This window comes from Prenolepis imparis, unplaced genomic scaffold (assembly GCF_030444845.1).
Source record: "Prenolepis imparis isolate NDT839.2.m4 unplaced genomic scaffold, iyPreImpa1.0 SCAF_415, whole genome shotgun sequence".
NCBI lineage: Eukaryota > Metazoa > Arthropoda > Insecta > Hymenoptera > Formicidae > Prenolepis > Prenolepis imparis.
In genome coordinates this window covers 5,849-27,136 of record NW_028141573.1, presented here as the reverse complement: position 1 = coordinate 27,136, position 21,288 = coordinate 5,849, and the positions used below count along the sequence as shown (strand labels likewise).

At 43.4% G+C, this 21,288-nt stretch overlaps 2 protein-coding genes across 2 annotated transcripts; one reads left to right on the top strand and one right to left on the bottom strand.

Annotated features, from left to right (window-relative positions):
- Positions 1-180: 180 nt before the first annotated feature.
- On the bottom strand, positions 181-968 carry LOC145948479 (uncharacterized; the record flags this gene model as incomplete). The annotated part of the gene is made up of 2 exons (XM_083058172.1): positions 922-968; positions 181-546 (listed from the first exon to the last, which is right to left on the bottom strand). Coding segments are annotated over exons 1-2 (413 nt in total), but the record flags the coding sequence as incomplete, so codon positions are not given.
- A 17,849-nt stretch (positions 969-18,817) lies between these two features.
- LOC145948478 (uncharacterized) lies at positions 18,818-19,612 on the top strand. The gene has a single exon (XM_083058171.1). The coding sequence runs from the start codon at positions 18,818-18,820 to the stop codon at positions 19,610-19,612; it is 795 nt and encodes a 264-aa protein (XP_082914297.1).
- The last annotated feature ends 1,676 nt before the right edge of the window (positions 19,613-21,288 follow it).

Sequence of the window (21,288 nt, the reverse complement as noted above, 5' to 3'; positions counted from 1 at the left end):
AAGCAGTGGTATCAACGCAGAGTACTATACAACTCTGTCCTGCACAGAGGCAGAGAGAGTAGGTCCCCCGAGGCCCGCGTCTCCCTCAATGCCGTTGTAGATTTGAAGGTAAATTCGCTGTAGATGACTCTCGGCTCCTGTGTGCAGATGATATTGAAAAGCTGACAGCCTATGAAATACCTCCTTCTGGCCTCTGTTTTAAGCAAGCGAAATTCTCGGTATTGCGGCGTCACATGCTCGCTCCATCTTATGTTGGCCGCGAATCTAATACAGGCGTTAATTGCTCTATAGAGCTGCACATTCTGCTGTTCAGTTATATCCGTGAGCGCCGCACAGCAATAGTCGAGGTGTGGAAAAACTAGTGAGACGATCAGGCGCAGTCTGAGTTCCTTCGGTAACAGATGTTTAGTTAATTTAAGCTGATATAATTTTGTACGTACCCTCTTGACTACACTTTGAACATGTAGATTCCAAGACAGTGTGTTGGTAATTGTAACGCCAAGATATTTAATACTGGTGGAGAGTTCGATGGCCTGTTCCTTGATGCTGATCGTGGGTAGTATGTCTTGTTTGATTGTATTCACGAGTCTAGCTGTGCCATGATTATGAATTAGAGAGACAAGGATTATGAATTAGAGAGACTGGCGCGCGAGGAAGGTAGCGACTCGTCGGCTGTACTTGACTTTCTCGTCGAAATGTGTGCTCGTACGAAGGCTACTGTACGCTTGAACGAAGAGCGACGCGACGATTGCGATTGCGCTCGACTTCTCGTGAACATTGGTGGAGCTCGAATTACTGCGGCTCGCGCGTCGAAAAAATACCCGTTGTTGCACAGCATTTCCGCGGAAGCGACACGCTCTCATGTCGAGCGCGCGAAACGCTTCGCGCATACGACGAACCTGATGTGTGAAATTACAGTACCGGAGGTAGACGACGAGGAATTGGCTCATATTCGTCGCGCTCGACATGTTACTGAGGACCGCGCGACGTTCCTGAACGGCGATGGAGATCGCGTCAACGACGATCATACGATTGTTGAGGCTAATAGCGATAGTGGCGATGGAATTGAGAATGATCCGCGACGGAGTAAAGTATATATAGATTTATTGCGCGCTCGTATAATCAATGCGTACGGTCGCATGGCGGTAATCGAACCTAAGTTTTTCGTCGCTCAGTGGCAACTGACTCGTTGTTCGCAACGTTGAGAGAAAAAAATTGTAAGTACGAAATGAGTACTGTCGACGGGCAGACGGCCGCGTCGAACGGCGACAATTTTGTTCCTTCTACATCGCGGCGAGAAACTGTTCAGAGTCTTTGGCGCGGAACAAAATCGTACTATCAACGCGCTAAACGTGACATTGTGTATGCCTATGGCGGTAGCGCCACTTTTACAACAATAGATACGATATACGAAGCTGCGCGTCAACGTACAGTTGAAAAGATCGTCGTACTGGATCCCAGTGCTTATCATTATCGCGACATATTGGCGAACGTATCGCTTTTAACTGACATGGGTATACTCGTTATCTCGTTAACGTGGTATCGCGACGATGAAAGCTGCGACGCTACGTGTACTTTGCGTGACAAAGACGAATGGCTGAAGGTGCGTCGAATTGTTTTTGGCAAGGAGAACGACGAAGTCACTGCTATTAATCACGACGATGACGATGGAAAAGAGGGGAGGAGTTGGGAGCGGGAGAGTCGTGATATTTCTGATGATGAGGTATATTTAGATTACGATGAGTACGAGTGGATTGTTGACAACGGTAGCAAGAGCGTAGCCGCTAGTTCGAAAAAGTTGCAGCGCATCGACGACATGTTCAAACGTTTATCGTCGATCGCCGAGAGAGAGAAAAATTTTGCCGATAATCACGACGCGTCTGTAAATGTAGATGGTACTGTTAACGACGACGATTTGCACGAGGAAGAGCATAATCGTGCGACCGACGATGTCGAAAGTGTCGTCGTCGATGCGAGCGAGGAAGAAAATGAATTGGAACGTGTCGCGACAACTACGGCGTATCAATGGTGTAACATTTCTGCGAAAAGCGCTCTCGCGCGTTGGCGTCCATTGTTGCTACGTCGATTTTTCGGACAATTACTGATACGTTTAAGGCCATTCACGATCATTCTCTGTACGAATCTCGATATGCATAAATCGTATCGCGTTCTAAACGCTAAGTATTTGTATACATTGTTACGCGATAAGAAATGAACTACGACACACTATATCGACGTATTATAATATGTAACGACGATCATTATAATTGTATAATAAAAAATTACGCGGTAGGATGTAGCATGGGAACCGAATAAATTTATAGAAGATATATTTGTGTTTTTTTTATTTGTAACATATATATATATATATATATATATATATACAAAAATATATCTGTGTTTTTTTTATTTGCGTACATCGTTACGCGATAAGAAAATGAACTACTACACACTACATTGACGTATTATAATATGTGACGACGATCACGATAATTGTATAATAAAAAATTACGCGATAGGATGTAACATGGGAATCGAATAAATTTATAGAAGATATATTTGTGTTTTTTTATTTGTAACATATATTATCATATATAGGGCCGCGCTCGTTATGCGAAAGTTTGAGTGTTTATTACACCTCGTATCTGTCGCTCGTTTTCGAAACGCGACAGCACGACGTACAAAGCTTGCTCGCTCATACCGTTGAAATCGATGTAACATTGTGAGCACGCGGCCTCGCGAAAAGTTAAACCCTGTACTTGATATACCGTCGTAGCTATATCCATCGCGAGGGGAAACATGCGTATTTCGTAGATATATTTCGTCAGATTTGGATGTTGCTGATGTTGCTTCGTAGCTGTCGTCTCTCCTTCCTCGTCGCACATTGACAGCGACGATGTTCCATTATTCTTCGTCGATTTTTGATTTCGGTGCTCCGTCAACGACCATACGCTACCGTACTCGTATGGCTGCACGTGTGTGCGCGTCACGCGAAAACGACGCCGACCCTCGCGACTATTATTGTCATCTACGTCGGCTAAACGTACGACGATCGATTCTGACGATTCGATGTCCGTGACGATAACTTGAGTACCGGTTTGCAATGGCCAATGCCAATGTGAGTTAACTACGCGACATCGTATTCCCGTCAGGATAAAATGTTCATCGGCGTAAGCGTCGTCTTTCGCTATCACGCTGTTGCTTCTATCGCCAGACATCGCGGCTTGTCGCACCGAGTCCGACTTTGATCGATATTTCGCCACGACGCTTCGCGTATATCGCAAACGCTGAGTCGGAGAAAACCTTTCGTAAAGCAGCGAACCGATGGCCCAATTTGCAAAATTTACACGTTCGTTCGACGTAACCACGATACGCGGTAATAGCGAATAATCGCGAGATTTATTATTATCCCCTTGATCGCTGCGTATAAAATCATCCAAACGTATGAGATTATTGTGCGGTAGACCGGCGATCGCGTCGACACACGTAGTGTCGTGACGAACGTAGAAATTAAACAGACGACGTAATAATTTCGCGTCTTTCGTCCGTACGTTATCATACATGAAGCATACGTTTGAAAATTTCAAAATACTACGCACCGACTGATCGTCGCGATCGCCAATCGCCGATTGTTGATTGCAATCGCCTACGAGGATTACGCAACAATGACGCAAAACTCGTCGCAACAATTGCACGAGCGAGCTCTCGAGCATACCGTATTCGTCGACGAAGAAGAGAGTGGTGGCGTACGCATCGCCGTCGAACGCGCGCGAATCAGCCTCGCGCAACAATCCGGACAGATCGGACGTTTGACGATCTATTCACAATGCTAAATTCGATACGCATTATGTACGCATGAGAAAAGCGTCGACGGTTTGCGCGAAAAAGTGGCCGTGGTGACAATACCGAACCTGCATCGACGAGACAAAGTTGCGCTTTTTCATCAAATAGTGCACTCTCTGGTAGCGTGGAATTAGCTCGTTGAGAAGAAAAGTCTTGCCAGCACCGGCCACACCGTCGATCAGCAGACAACGATCGCGATGAGTTTCCGAGTCCTCGCCCAACGTGGATTTTGTCAGTATAATATCGACGATACGCATAATGCGCATTTGTTCGATCGATAGCACTGGCGTTCCAACCATCGCTACCTCCTTTTCTTTACTCGTTGTTGCTGGTGTGTTGCTGCTGCTGCTGCTGCTATGTACTTTGGCGTCGAGTTTTCTACGCTTTAGCGGCGAATCATTCCAATGTTTACGGTTATGGCGAATCGGTGTCGAAGACGCGTTCGCATTTCCGAACAATTCGACCACGGCGTCTTTGTCACCACTCGCACGATCGTGAGCATCGCGCGATTCGTCGCTAGATTTGACGACGCGCGACACATGTATCTGGATTTCGCGACGCGTCGGTCGCGAATGCTCCCTTAGCACGACTCCGTTAGCGCTGAATTGAAATTTCTGTGAATCGCCATCGTTCGTCGCGATATTTGCTGCAATAGATGACGCAATCTCGAATGTTGCAGCGTCATTTCTCACGCCAGCAAAGTCGCTAGTAAACAAGACATTCGGAATTGTGGATGTCACGCACGTGTGTCGCGTTACATTCTCGATTTGCGACGAGTCGTGAAATATATAAATATAGTTGGAACATTCACATAGCGAAAAATTTGTCAACTTTACGGAATTTTCTATCGGCAAAATTTTCATGAGCAGGTACCACTCGAAGAAGAGCTATATCGCCGCAAATTGCTCGTCGTCTCGAACGTCCTCGAATCGCACAACTATTCGCAATCTATTGAGTATGCGTAATTGTTCTCGTGTCGCTATATCGCTCGATTGTCGCAATTCTCGCAAGTGCGAGATAAATTTCTCCATTCGTTTCACGATCCACGAAACTTTGTTCAAACGTTTCAAACGATGCGTGGATTTACGTATAGCTGTGTTGAATTTCGTTGTCGAAGTTGGCGACAAAACATCATCCTTTCCATTCGCAATCGTGACCCCCGACACGATTACACACGACATGGACGGATGTTCATTGGGCGTTGTCTTCTTCTTCTTCGCGCGATTTCTCTTCTCCTCGTCGTCGATCGTGCTCGATCTACCCATATCTTGCATATTCTTCACGTGCTGTATGTGTATCACAAATGCGAAAACGGCATCGTCGCAATTATCGTTATTACTTCCGCCGTCGAGTCACTTCCGCCGTTGAATCACTACACGCAAAATGTTCTCTAAACGGCCGAGATTGATGATACTCATTAACGATACGGCCATCTTCTTTCAATGCGAGATAGATTCTCGCCCGGCAAAAGTGTCGCGAATAATAGTTAAAGATACACCGCTCGGACTTCAATAAATACCCAAAGATAATGTCATCGAGTGCTAAGCGTAAGGTAGAAATAGAGGAGAGGAAATCGGGAGAAAAAAGAAGGGATGTGGAAGAAAAAAGAATAGTATATCGAAAGGGAATGTTAATTGTCGGACGACACGGTCGATGGTTTATTATTATTCTATTTTTTATTCTTTTTTTTCTAACAATATCTAATAAATATTTTTTACTATCGGACGTACGCGCCTGTCGTATACATGTAGGTGCGCGATATCGCGTAATCGCGATACCATATTCTCACCGGCTGTGCAAAATATTGAATATAATCGTGCCAATTCGTACGTCGGTACACCCGTAAAGACTGCAACATTGTTGTCAATGTAGCGTAAAAATTCATTCAAAGAGTCCAACGGATTGATAGTGTTCTCGTACGTAGTAAGTTTTTTCTCGCTTTCGTGGCTATTACGTACATCGATTTTGTCTTTTTCGACAATCGCCTCTTCCAATCTATTCATCAATTCTACAACGAGTAGTGACGCGTTACGCGAATTAATTTCCACAAACATGTTATTGCTGTCGCAACCGTAATTACGACGCGGCGTAGCCGTTACTTGTAGCGAAACTAATCCTCGTTCGTGTAAATTGATCAGACTGTCGGTTAGAATCTCGCTGAAGGATATCTCATCGTTATTCGCTATCGGCTTATCCATTATTATTATTATTACTATATATAGCAACACAAATTTTATTTCTTTCACTCGTTATATATTTGATAAAAATATTGTGTAATTAGTAATACGATTGTTTATGCCAATGACGCTGTCGTCCCCCCCTACGTTAATAATAACAGTTGTGTTCACTTATGTATTGGTTATGTTATATCATTCGTCAAATTGGGACAAAATTCGTCAATTTGCGGCAACATGTTCACCATTGTTATACTTGTACGTAAGAGCAATTGCGATATAAGAAAGAGAAGAAACGACAGAAAAAACACCACCGACTTGTGACATAATATCGACATATTTTTGACGCGCGAGTAATAATAAATGCTGTTGGACGTTCAGTTTTTTTCGTCGATGTAATTATAATTTTCGATATCGTATATCGATATCGTTACTACTCACACTCCGAGATTCTTTTATAGTCTTATTACCTCTACGAGGCATCAATAATTTTTAGGTTTTCATGACGATACGTCGATCGCTCGTTACTCGATTCGCGCAACGTCGAATCGCGTTCCGTCGCAAGTAAACTCACGCGATTGTCGGTCATGTCGCGACTTAGAGCGTGAATCGAATAGTTGTCGCTCGGCGATGCATCTTCGTCGATCACCATTACTTTGGGCATTCCATGATTACGCGCCAGTTCCCAGTTACTCTCCTTTACGATGTCGTTGTTGTTAGCTTCACGCTCGTACCGTTCATCTTGCGTATTTTCATCGTCCGCAAAATCGACGACGTAGTCATTCATACCGTCATTGGTATCATCGACACCTTTCGTCATCATTGCATCAACCGCTCGTTCGTTTGAGTTATGTTTATTACGAGTGACACTGTTGCTAAAATCATCCAGATATTTTTCATTGAGATAACGCAAAACGTATGACACACGTTTACACGACTCGGTAATTTTCATATGTCTCGATACAGCGATACATCCATCGCAATTCAACAAGTGTTCCAACACGCTTCCCTTGATGGTGACAAGTATGACTATCGATGGACGTGATGTTTCACGTTTAAATGTAAAAATTGGATATCTATCTTTCGAATCTAAATATACATGCGGTACGAGTCCGTATGATTTAGCGAGTAACGCGGACGTATCGTACTCATTACACTTTTCACTCAAGTCTATCAATTTATCGTGCTTTGTATATCCGGTCAGTACCACGCAACCAGGAAGATTCGCGCGACCGATGTACGAGATGATCCATTTTGCAAATACTATATACTGTCCGCGCAACAAACAATCGTCCACCGCGTATACGATGGACGGATCGTAACGCGACGAGAGAGTTATGCGATTTTCGTCGTCGGATTCACCGTCGCATATCATTCGTTTATCGTTCCACCTGGTCGTAGGAGAGTCCAGAACAGATGTTGCACCGTATTGAGGCGGTACGAAATTTAGAAGAGAAATGCCCATTATCATTGTTGCAATTATTCGCTCGCTCGTCAAAAATATTTTCCCCGTCGCAATTACTACTGTCACTGCTGTCTTTTCGTTTGTGTCGTTTATGCTTTTTTTTCATCGACGGAGAAGAATATCGTCTTTTCATTTATCACAAAATATACCGTAGTTATAGAACTCTTATTCACATTATTATATTTATCGGTAAAAAGCTTATTTATTTATCTCTTTCGCTTAATTTTTTTCAAATAAATTTAAAATTTATGAAAAATTTCGACAGCGTTTGACAGTTTTGGTGCGTTACATTGGTGGAAGAAGGGGGCTTGTGGTGTTTCGCTTTGTTCCACACTTTGTCTCAACTGTGCTGAAATAACTTTTGAGAAAAATGTTTTGTTTTTTTTTATAATTACAAAGCGCGGTGTGCACTTTGTTCAAAAAGTAACTCTAGCGTAGGTGACGCGAGGCGCGAGGCGAAGCGAAGTGGCCGCAGCTCGGAGCCGCGAGGAGGAGCGAGGAGTGAAGCGGCCGCAGGTCCGCGGAACGATCGAGCGACGAGCGAGAGGCGTAGAGCGGAGGCCCGCGAAGCGCAGCGGAGGCGCCGAGCACGATTATAATTCTCGTTAATTTTAAATTGTGAATTTCTCGCCCGGCGTTCGAGCGACGACGCTAAAAAGTTAATATTTTTCTTATTTTTAAGTCCATAAGTTGAAACAATTTTTTTATAAATGTGTAATATTAGTGATATAAAAAATATTGAGCGAATAAAAGCTAATAATAATAATATCAAAAAAAGTAATTATAAATAATTGCAGAAGTACGAGTCCATGTTCAACAATCGGTGATAATAATATTGATAATTAAATTAGACTTTTGATATTGTGTAAAATATACTTTATTTTTGTGAGATGATATAAAATAAGTTGGTAATGGGGTGAAAAAAACATCTTAAAAGAAAATATAAATATAATAATTATATGTACATATATATATCAGGTTATTCAAAAATATATTGAAATTTATCGTTATTTCTTTATTTATCTCAACATATTTCAATTATAATAATATACTTAAATGTAATAGACGCGATATCATGTGACATTCATGATCGGAAAATTCACTCATGTAGCCAATATCGCACCATAGTTTGTAAATTACGTGCGATGATCGTGCACACGCGGATAAATGTGTTTCGCGATTTATAATCCAGCGTACGCGCGAAGTATCGGATTCGCGTTTGTACAATGCGAAAGCGTCGTTAATTATATTCGTTACTCGACGACGAATATACTTCTCTCGCATTGACCATGTTCTACGTGGTTTGTTATCATACGTTTGAGCTTCCGTGCTCGTGAGATACGACGTGTCGTTTTTTATAATATTTTTCCACAATCGGTTTATATGACTTCTCTGCGTTTCGACCGTTTCGTGTTCGATGCTATTCATATCGTCGTCGTTGTCGTCGTCGTCGTCGTCGTCGTCGTCGTCGTCGTCGGAAAACACGGATGAATTCATGTATTCCTCATCGAATACCTCGATATTAATTTCATCGTCGGAATCCATTTCGTCGATAGCAAGGATACAGATTTCACCATTCTCATAATTTATCGTTAAATTTTCGGTACGTTTGTAATCGATACGAAAATCAATTGAATTGACAAGTTGTAGAATAAATAGGTTACAATTTGACATCTCATTCAAATGATTGTGTATTTCGAAATACGGTATGCGAATTTTATTAATTTCACATTTACGCGCTACGGGATATGTGTCGATGCCGCGCATTGCTAAAACTACCGTAATGAAATCTCGAAAACCTATTATATACGAAGCTATAAAATTAGTATTACAATTTGTATTTTTCAAATTGTCTAGTGCGTGTGCGATTTCACGTAACAGGCACTTTTTCGATACGAAAAAACTAAATGGAAAGGCCATTGCAAAGTTTAAACATTGCATATAATTTACGAAACATGCACGTAACATGATTAAAATGTTGCGCGTAATTTCACATTGTGCGGTCGCTGCAGTTAGAATGCGTAGTATCGCGAATGAAGTTACGCCGTTGAAACGACAGGAGTGCGAAGTTGCGAGATTGTGTAAATTCGATGAGGAATGAGACATAGCGTAACACGTTGCATCGACACACAATATGAAATCGTACAGCGTATTGTGAATGGATAAATTTTTCCATTTTTTGTCGATCGCGAGTGATGTCAGATAAACAAGCGCAGGACAAGTACGATGTTGAAAAAGAAATATTTTTAGAAAATTTTGAAATATAAAATTCGCGCGTGAATCGACGTTTTGTAATTTGCTGATAATAGCGATACGTCGATAAACTAAATTGTACTCGCCGTAAGATGGTAAATGCCACAAATACGCCGCGTGAGTTTCTTCGAGAAAACCTCGACGATGATATGTGTTTGCAATGTGAAACAATTTGTCTAGATGATAGCAATGAGTTAATAAAGTTTTCGAACTCAAATTGGCAGGACGACGTATCGCTTTTCTTCGCCATACGACGCGGTCGATCGTTTCGTCAAACTTACACGGTACGACGCAAAATTTTTGACTACAAAACATACTTTCGTATAAATGCCAATTCGGCGGAAGCATACTTTTCGTATTTTGCGACATATGCACGAGTAAGGGAAAAAAACTAATTATATGAAACGTATCGAAATGTTTGATCTCGTCGGATTTTTGTACCCTACGCAAACGACGTTCGCATTCGAATATTCTCGCACTCGACGCCAAAAAAGCATTTTTTCCGTCCAATTGTTACTATATTTATCTTCGATTATATAATAATGTATCCATTCTTTCGCTAGCTGATCGTACGATTGTTCATTCAATTGTCGATCAAAGATATTTTTGGATTCTTGCAACACTCTTTGATTCTTGTACCAAAGGCTTCCAGTTTTCGATTTGCAAAGTAGTAAATCCACGATTAAATTAAACATTGGTATAGTTATATATTGATGCTGCGATATTAGAAAAAACGTATAAATATATTATTTTGAATATTTTTTAATGTCGAATGTTATAACAAAAAATTATAATAATAATATGACTTACCCGACGATAGTAATCGGCTATGAGAAACAGCCGATCGCATTGATCATCGTTCAACTGTAGAAGCGAATGTGGTCGTCCATACGAATTGTGCAAACCTTCTCGACGTTTATCATGACAATACAAACAGATAGTTTCGCGAGTATCTAAAGAGTAAAAATCACAACGACGAATACAAAGCGATGGAATACAAGTACGAGCAAAAGCATCGCATGTTACGATACTTGTAGATCTATCTTCTACCATTGTGCGACTATTGCGAGGACGAGGTTAAATAATATTTGAATATGCCTGATGTAGCGAACGAGTATTTATTCACTCTTTCCCTACCATACTTGAAGTTAGATGAAACTTATCATCAGTGATCTCATAATACAAATTGCAACACATCTTCGTAAGTTTGGCGAGCGCTGAACAATGCTTCGTATGATAATCAATTGTAAAACCGCGCGAACGCCATAATGAAATAACGCACGATGAATCGTTTATGCCGAACATTTGGCCCGAATAAAATAATTGTGGTACAGCTTTACCAGTGATGTGATCAAAATTGACAAAATTGTCGCTACTTAACTTGAAGATAGTGTGAATTTTGTCACGTATTAGTTGATCTCTGTGTGATAAAGTGTCAGCATCGGGATACGCAAGATGTTGCAGATTGTTTATTGTCAAGTTGCACGTGGAAGATTGCGTCTTTTTGTCTTCGATATGCTCGTTGTTGAATTTTTCGTCACCGTCACTCGAAGAATCCAACGATGTTATCGATAATAATGATAACGATGATGACGATGACGAGGGTGTTTCTATATTTTCATCATCCTCATCCGTCTCGTTATTTGCATTATCTTCACTATCATCAGTATCATTATCTTCGTTCATGTTATTAGTGTTGATTAATTGGTCTTCGTTATCGTCGTATCTTTGCCGATCTAAGAAATCTTCCAACGAACGACTCGTGTTCGACGTTGGAAAAAAATTGTAAATATAATTATACGATAAAGTGTACGCTTTCGTTCGGTCGTATTCATAATTTTTACATTTCATCGTCCATGAAAAATTTTTCTTACAGCGTACCCATTTATACCACGAAGATGCCGTATAGTCGTCGTAAAATCGACAAATTCGCGCATCGATGTTATTATAGATGAATTACAATTGTAATTTGTATCGTTGTACAGAATATTCAGGCATGTGTAAGCATAGTTAATTTCGCGCGCTAATACATTGCGCGATACGACGAAACTAAAGGCGAGAGCTAGCCAGAAATTGAAACGGCGCATCCATAAACAGAAATACTGTTGCGCGAGCGTAATGTATTTTGACATTTCTCCGTTAGCAGTAGCGCGATATAGCAAATGTGTGATCAATAGCAACATCGTTCGCGATATACGATTTCGCGCGACAAACATCTCACTGTAATTGCAACATTTCGATATGAAAAATATATTTTGTAACAAATACATACCACTGACATAGTTTATAAATTTATTGAAAAATATGGACATTTTCATACCGCAAATTTTCGACAATATTTCACACGACGCGAATTGATCGATATTCTTGTGATGTTGAAACATATATAAAAAATTGATTAAACAAGACGCGACAAAAGTATGTGATTTTTCCTCCTCTTCATACTCGTCGTAATAACGAGGATGAACTGATGTCGCCATAGTTACAATATTTTCTGGTATTTTGGTAAATATGGACAAGCATCGTTGCATTAAAGTTGCAAATACGTAGCATTCTAGGAACCAAATATACGATATTTGAGACATTGTTAAGTATCGTCGAGTGCTATATTCGTTTGCTATGCGAAACATTTGTCGAAGAAAATATTATGTACGACCAAGCAGGTGTCGATAGCGGTAGAAACCGGATCGAGTTCTTCGTTACATGTCGTTTCCAACCAATTGACTGTATTGCGCTCGAGTTTATGTCCGTCATGAGACATTTTAGATGGTACGATAATCACGTCATATATGCGTTTATTATCGCGGCCAAAGAGCGAATCGCAGTGCGACCATTCGCGTGGGAACGAATTTTTTACGGACGGCGATAATCTGCACATGATAGGAAACAAACGCATCATGTAGAAGGCATTCCATTTGGTGGATTTTTTTATCACTGTATCATGATACACGTGTCGCTCGCATCGAAACAATTCTGTAACGCGTTTCCAAAAGAGTACCGTATCGTCCGAAGAATCATCATAATTAGTGTCATTGTCATCGTGCAACAACTCGTAGACATTTTTCGCGTCGCTCTATTTATCTTCGTCTCGTAAAAATTGTTCGTACAATGGTTTATGTTCGGAATATATGTCATTATCACGTTCAATTGTCAAATCGATCAATAAATTAGCTAATTTTATAGAAAGATAACGTCGCTGCTGTAACAATAAAAAAATACGAATAGTAATACGGTAACGATAAATTATAATAACGAAAGAACTCACGTGACGGTAATAATCAGCAATGGCGAAGAGACGATCGCAGAAATAGTCGTGCAGTCGTAAACCTTCGTTACGTACGGATTCATTTTCACACGAAACGATATTCATTGTGTATACTTTTTTTTATTTAATAAAAAATTTGCACATTACGTACAATAATAATGAAAACTAAATGAATTTTGACATTGTCGAATGTTTAAAATATATTTACTCATTTATTAAACGTTATAGAAAAAATTATATAAGGTAAATATAAAGTATATCGGATAGAAATTTTCCGGTGCTTCGTCACTATATAGTTACCATGTCTGGGTTCTGGGTAAATATAAAGTTTACCGCGAATCTAACCAGGTATACAGGTCTCGTCGCACAGGATGCGTCAACGTGTTAGGGCTTTCGTCATGCGCACAAATCAGGACACGTCGACGCGTATTACGCGCGTAGCGAAGAGAGGCGACGCGACGGACAAACGCAACTTGAACGCGCGGCGATAGCCAATCGGGGGGGATCTATTGTGCATCTTGGGTGAGTTGTCACGAAGTGAAAATTATAAAAGTGAGGAAATTTACTAGAGTATCTACAATTTTATTTGTCGAAATCTAGTAAATTTGTTCACTTTTGTAATATTCACCTCGTGAGCAACTCACCCAAGATACACAATCGATCCCTCCCCCGATTGGCTATCGCGTCACCTTCTCACCGCACGCGCGTAACGCGTCGACGCGTCCTATATGTGTCATACACATGGACATAGGTATTCCTATGTCCATGGTCATACACATGAAGAATAGAGATAAGGAGGCCGAACTATGTGTTTGGGATGTGCGACCAAAACCGAGGCCCGATAGTAGTACCTATAGGTACCTATAGATGGCATTGCAATCACAAGATGCTCGTTAGTTTGAGAGAGAGGAGAGATTGCAGGATGTAGAGCAAGAAGGATAGAGAATGACTAACACAAAAGTCCATCGTGTACGTGTGAGTCCCGTGAGGCAAAGCGCAACCTTGCGGAGCATTAATAAACTACAATTAGGCTCGACATTTGGTCGCACATTTCGATAATTCCTCAATGCTAGTTCGGCCTCCTTATCTCTATTCTTCATGGTCATACAGAAGCTCTTATGCGCGTGGCGAAGAGAGGCGACGCGCTAGCCAATCAGAGGGCTTCGGCACACAGGACGTGTCGACGCGCGTTTTTACGGCGCGGCGGAGAAGAGAGGCGACCGACGCGACGGACAAACGCAACTTGAACGCGCGGCGGAAGTCCATCCGATTGGCTGTCGCGTCATCCTCTCACCGCACGCGCGTAAAAACGCGTCTTTGCGTCCTGTGTGTGTGTGTGTGTATGTGTGTGTGTGTGTGTGTGTGTGTGTGTGTGTGTGTGTGTGTGTGTGTGTGTGTGTGTGTGTGTGTGTGTGTGTGTGTGTGTGTGTGTGTGTGTGTGTGTGTGTGTGTGTGTGTGTGTGTGTGTGTGTGTGTGTGTGTGTGTGTGTGGAAGAGCCCTTACACACATGTGGCGAACAGAGGCGACGCGACGGACAAACGCAACTTGAGCGCACGGCAGAACCCCATCCGATTGGCTGTCGCGCGTCACCCTCTTTCTCGTAGCACGCGCGTAAGAACGCGTCGATGCGTCCTGCGTACGGTGTGTGTGCAAAAGACCGGAAATTTTTCATCGCGCCTCAAACGTCGAACTCGTAGATCCAACTTTTTTTATCGGCCAACGTGTTTTTCTCACTGGTCGGTTACTATTTTTTTTATTTCTATACGTCGCTCTCCGTCAAAAGAAATTTTCCAATGCTTCGTCGTCGTCGTCGTCATTAGCTAGCTAGGACTCTCTGTCATCCTCGGTTATGTCGCCCTCGTCTGTCGACCGGTCTACTACATTTGTCGGGTCGAACGATCGAGAAATCGTGTCGAATATGGCGTTTATACGACTATCCAGCGGATGCACGCGTTTGAATAGAAATTCCGCCAAGTAACCTTCGTAATGTTTCTTTCGCGTTCCGTACTTCGGAATATTGGCTCGCAATTCACGCCACAAGCGCTCGATGTTTTGCGTATGCGCACCTGTATTCGGATCGACAAAATTTTCCTTATGATTCACCGTCTGATAGTTGTACTCTTTCTCTCGTTTTAAACAATCGTACGAGCGCCAGCAGTCCGAAATAATCGTCGTGCCTGGTAAAATCCATTTATGGATGAACGGTAACAAGCTATTGGTACTACGATCGTTCAATACTTCGAGGAACACTTGTTTCGTTCCGCGTTCGAATCCGCCGAAGATCCACGTACTCACTATTTTGCGTCCACGACGGAACATTCGTCGGCCTAGTTTCGCCTCGTCTATCTCTACCGTTTTACCCACGCCACCTAATTGCCGTTGCGTTCGCCGGTACCAATCTATGCAGATCTGTAATACAAATAAAAAAAAGAATCACCGATCGTTTTTCTTTCATCCCTATCACTTTGTTATCGCTTTCTTTTTTTGGACCGTGTGTATTATTATTATACTACATATATATACATATATATCTTACCCCGCGACAGAAATTTGTCCAATCTACAACGGTAGGCGCCGATAGGCCCATCTCGTGCATCATCAATAATTGACGGGGTGGCGGAAAAGTGACGAAGTACGCCGTTAGACGACAAATTTTTGCTATACCGACATGACTGCGAGCGAACCACGTACCTGTTCGCGCGCTGCGAACGAATTGACAACGCGCAATTTTTCGATCGTTACGCGCATCCGTCGCTAATACCTGTTGCCGTTGCCCATCGGCATATTTACGTTTACAGCGAAATGTCATCGCGTTCGAATTTATCGCGATCGACCGTCCACAGGTTGGACACTGCAATCGACGCGCGATCACACCGTGTCGCGACAGGTAGTCCAATAATTTTTTCTTGTCGTAAGTCATGTGAATAAAGTGAGTGAAGCGCATTTTTTTATATCAAGTCGAATATGTATAAATTATGTTTACGAGTAGAGAATCGTGTAATCGATAATTTCTTTCTCTCGATTAAATATTTTTAATTCGTATCGAGGTGTAGAAAAATAAAACTAATCGCGCTCGGCGTCTTTAGCGCTGTCGCGCTTCATTATTCATACCCTATATGTAGTACCTAGTGTACTATAGACTTCGGCCGTCGGCTTTCTCACGCACGTCGCTTTAAATCAACTCGTTCGTCTCGCGCGTCAACCGCCACGCTAGAGTTTAACCTACACATACATATACTTCACGTAATGTGTAAATATTTTATACGAGTAATAAAATCACTAGCGCAATTTCCCATTTCCTGTGTATACAATTGCATCTATATGTTATTATTTTTTAGAAAAATTTCAGGATAGCGTGACGATGGATCGATGCTTCTGTAATCGAAGATAATCACGCAAATGTATATCGGGAGAGAAATTAATTTTTTTAGACACAAAAAATAAAAGTAAATTTCATGCAAATTAATGGCAAATTTACAATATATATATAATTGTAAAAAAAGTATCCCAAATTTATTATAACCACGAGACAGTCTTTACCGTGATTTTTTTATCGTTATTCATTTTAATAGGTACGACCATATCGCAAAATTTCCATATATATATCGTTTAATTTAATGCCGGGGCACTCGCTCACTACTATGGCCTGTACAACGTTTGCAACGCAACGGTTGCCGTGACCTAAAGAGTACGTTTTTGTGTTTAACGAGTTGGTTCTAATATGTTTTCTCTTTACATTACGCCCGACGACGATAAAAGTTCACAATTTGAGAATCAGCTCGGCGCCTCCGCTGCGCTTCGCGGGCCTCCGCTCTACGCCGCTCGCTCGTCGCTCAGTCGTTCCGCGGACCTGCGGCCGCTCCACTCCTCGCTCCTCCTCGCGGCTCCGAGCTTCGGCCACTCCGCTCCGCTTCGCGCCTCGCGGCAGCTGCGCCGGAGCGACTTTCGAGAGAGAGAGAGAGAGAGAGCGCTTCGCGCTCAGCGTCAGGGTTTACTCGTTAGAGGTTGGTTACTACAGTAACCGTCGCGTTGCATACGTCGCGGCTAGTCATAGTAGTGAGCGAGTGCCCGGCTTTAATATCACGATTATTATCAGAAGACACACCGTAGCAGCGTCTCGCGCCAAGTTTAATAAAAAAACGTTGCGGCTTTGCTTATAGCGACCGCGCGGTATGCCGTGTATTATTATTTTTATCTATACGCATCTTCTACATATTATACCAGTGCTGGGATTTACTTGCCATTTACGGCGAGATTTCGAGACGCACGCTTCTTGCCCCCCACTCCTCGCTCGCGCCATAGCAACGCAGCGCCGGCCGCTCGTAACTAAGGAGCGCGGCACATGGTCTCAGGAACGTGCGTATCAAACGTAATAGCACAATTAGCATTCTAATAGCAAAAGTTATTATTAAAATTTTCTATTCAATCTTTTATTTTGTATTAATAATACAAATAGTTATTATTCTATTATTAATCACGTATATGTGTTCTTTTGCTATTAGAATGCTAATTGTGCTATTACGTTTGATACGCACGTTCCTGAGACTATGTGCCGCGCTCCTTAGTTACGAGCGGCCGGCGCTGCGTTGTTATGGCGCGAGCGAGGAGTGGGGGGCAAGAGGCGTGCGTCTCGAAATCTCGCCGTAAATGGCAAGTAAATCCCAGCACTGTATTATACATACGTATATACACCAGTCGAACAGTTGAGAGTGTTATATATTTCAGACGCGCAATACGCGGCCGAAGCGATCGAGTATATTCATCGCGAGACAGCGTCGATGTCGCTCTACGAACGATGTCACGTTATTAGATTATCAGTTTTTGACAGATATACATATATATATATATGTATATAGATTCAGTTTTAATATTGGTTAATTCATTATGTTTGATCAATTCATTAATCAATCGATTGAAAGAGAGCAAAGGAAATTTCTCGTAATCGTATATTAAAAAATAATTGTGCGTAATATGAAATTTGAACGCGAATAAAAATTAATAATTGTGGCGGTACTCGCCACAAGAAGCGCGGCGACGCTTCCGTCGCCGCCGCTAGGCGGCGCGCGCCGGCAAACTAATCCGAAGATGAAAGACGGCGCGGAGACTACATAAACGCGCGCCGCGCAGTACCAAAAACCTCCGCTAGGCGTCGCACGCCAAGTTTCCTTTCCCGAAAGTAAGAAACAATTAATCGGGTATATAAAGGGGACCCCCGCAGAGAAAAACAGATCCTGCCCACGCATTATTACAGCGCTCGGCGCTCCCCAGAAAGAAGTCACTTCATCTCCTTAGCTAGAGGAATCAACAAGCAGGCGTTACGCGCCAACGACCCGGCGACTCCTCGCCTGCCTCTGGCGCCCTGCGCCTCGACACCGGCGTTACGCGCCTACAATCCGGCGACTCTTCGCCTGCCTCTGGCGCCCTGCGCCTCAACACCGGCGTTACGCGCCAACGACTTGGCGACTCCTCGCCTGCCTCTGGCGCCCTGCGCCTCGACACCGGCGTTACGCGCCTACAATCCGGCGACTCTTCGCCTGCCTCTGGCGCCCTGCGCCTCAACACCGGCGTTACGCGCCAACGACCCGGCGACTCCTCGCCTGCCTCTGGCGCCCTGCGCCTCGACACAGGCGTTACGCGCCAACGAACCGGCGACTCGTCGCCTACCTCTGGCGCCTGTACGCCGTGGTCGCAACGACGGCACAAAATCCTAGGCGTTAGGACATTCCAGGACTCCAACTACCTGTCCCTACCTCTACGAGTATAAAATAGTAGTATAATACCTACAAATTGGTGACCCCGACGTGATCGATAGAGAAATGGAGGACGAAGGTAGAGAAATCGTCCATAAGGTTGCGATCAAAATCCCTCCTTTTTGGAACGACGAACCGGAATTATGGTTCGCTCAGCTAGAGGGACAATTTACGCTCAGTGGCATAACGCAGGATTCCACGAAATACTCCTATGTCCTTTCTCAGCTAGATTCTCGACAAATAAAAGAGGTGAAGGACATAATCACGCAAGCTCCCGAAGCTGATAAATTCGGGACGATAAAAAGAGCTCTCATTCAGCGAATGTCAGTCTCTCAGGAGCAGCGGACGCGACAATTACTGGAGCTCGAGGAGATTGGAGACCGCAAACCTTCTCAATTTTTGCGGCATCTCCGAACACTAACAGGAGAGAACGTGCCCGACTCTCTGCTAAGAACACTATGGCTAGGAAGGCTTCCAAATCAGATGCAGATGATTCTCGCCACCCGCACAGAAGATCGTCTCGACGACGTGGCCGAACAAGCCGATCGCATACATGAGATGTCATCGAGGGCCGTAGTAGCAGTGGCAAACCCCCCAAAACAAAAGGGGACATTAGAAGCGCAAATTCAAGCGCTAACGAAACAAGTCGCAACCCTGGCCACTCATCTCTCAAGGGGAAGATCTAAAGAAAAAAATCTGGACAGGAGAGATCGAAGCCGAAGCCGAAGCCGAAGTCAAGCTGCAAGCAAGGAATACAATAGAGACCACTGCTTCTACCACAATCGATTCGGTGATAAGGCTAAGAAATGTACGCAACCATGTACATATAAAAAACCGGAAAAAGAGAAGGGCAACCACTGATGGCGGCCAGTGGTTCCGCCCCAACCCTTCGCCGCCTCTACGTAACGTGTCGGACAACAAAAACACAGTTTCTTGTGGACACAGGCTCCGACATAAGCGTATATCCCCGTTCGATGACAACAGGACGATTATTGCCAACGAATTATGAATTATTCGCAGCAAATGGTTCTATAATCACTACGTACGGATGGACCACGCTACAACCAAACCTCGGTTTACGGCGTGCATTCCCTTGGCGTTTCGTAATTGCAAACGTCACATCGCCCATTATCGGAGCGGACTTCCTAGCCTACTACCACCTCCTGCCTGATTTGCAAAAAGGGGTATTGTTGGACGGCAAAACGAAATTCCTTATCAGAGGGACAGCGGAAACGGGGTCGATCGAATCAATAAAGGTGCTGGCAATTGAAAACACGTATCATCGCATCCTGGCAGAATTTCCCGAAATCACGAGGGCTACTGCCAGCGCACGAACCGTCAAACATTCAACGGCACATCACATTAAAATTACAGATGGACCACCGGAAGCATGTCGCCCCCGTCGATTAGATCCCAATAAACTAAAAGCAGCAAAAGCAGAATTTAACCTTCTACTCCAAGAGGGGATTATACAAGCATCAAAAAGCCCTTGGTCAGCCCCCCTACACATGGTGCAAAAGAAGGATAGTGCGTGGAGACCATGCGGCGACTATAGGCGCCTTAACGCAAGAACGATACCTGATCGCTATCCGATCCCGCACATAGAGGATTTTTCACAAACCCTCCATAACAAAAGAATCTTCTCAACATTAGACCTAGTCCGGGCATATAATCAGATTCCCGTGCACCCGGACGACATACCAAAGACGGCCATCACCACACCCTTCGGCCTGTTCGAATTTCGTTACATGCCGTTTGGGCTACGCAACGCGGCACAAACATTCCAACGCTTTATTAATGAAGTTATGAGCGACTTGGAATTTTGTTACGCCTATATAGACGATATTTTGGTGGCCTCAAACAATGAAGAAGAGCATAAAGTTCATTTACGAAAGCTCTTCAAGCGACTGGCGGAGAATGGCATTCTGCTGAGTCCCGCCAAATGCGTGTTCGGAGCCAGACGGGTACTTTTTCTGGGCTACGAGGTATCTGACGAAGGAACGCGACCTCCGCCAGAAAGGATCGAGGCAATAAAAAGGTTTCCTAAACCAGAAAATATCCAGCAGATGCGACAGTTCCTGGGGACGCTGAATTTTTACCGCAGATTCATCCCCGAAGCAGCTAGAGAGCAAGTACTATTGAACGACGTACTCAGCGGCCCGAAGGTCAAGAAAAAGTCTCCCGTAACCTGGAACGAAGAACTGGAAGAGGCCTTCCAGAAATGCAAAGAGAGCCTCGCCAGAGCAACAATGCTGGCACATCCTAACCCCGAAGCCGAAATAACACTTACCACGGACGCATCTGACAGAGCAATGGGTGCAGTGGTTCAACAGCGGATCGGAGAAGAATGGCAGCCCCTAGCGTTCTTCAGCAAAAAGTTAAACCCAGCACAACAAAAATATAGCCCCTACGACAGAGAGCTATTGGCGATTTATGCCGCTATAAAGGATTATCGCCATATGCTCGAGGGTAGGAATTTCACGGTTTATACAGACCACAAGCCGATTACTTACGCCTTTCAGCAGGACCCACTGCAT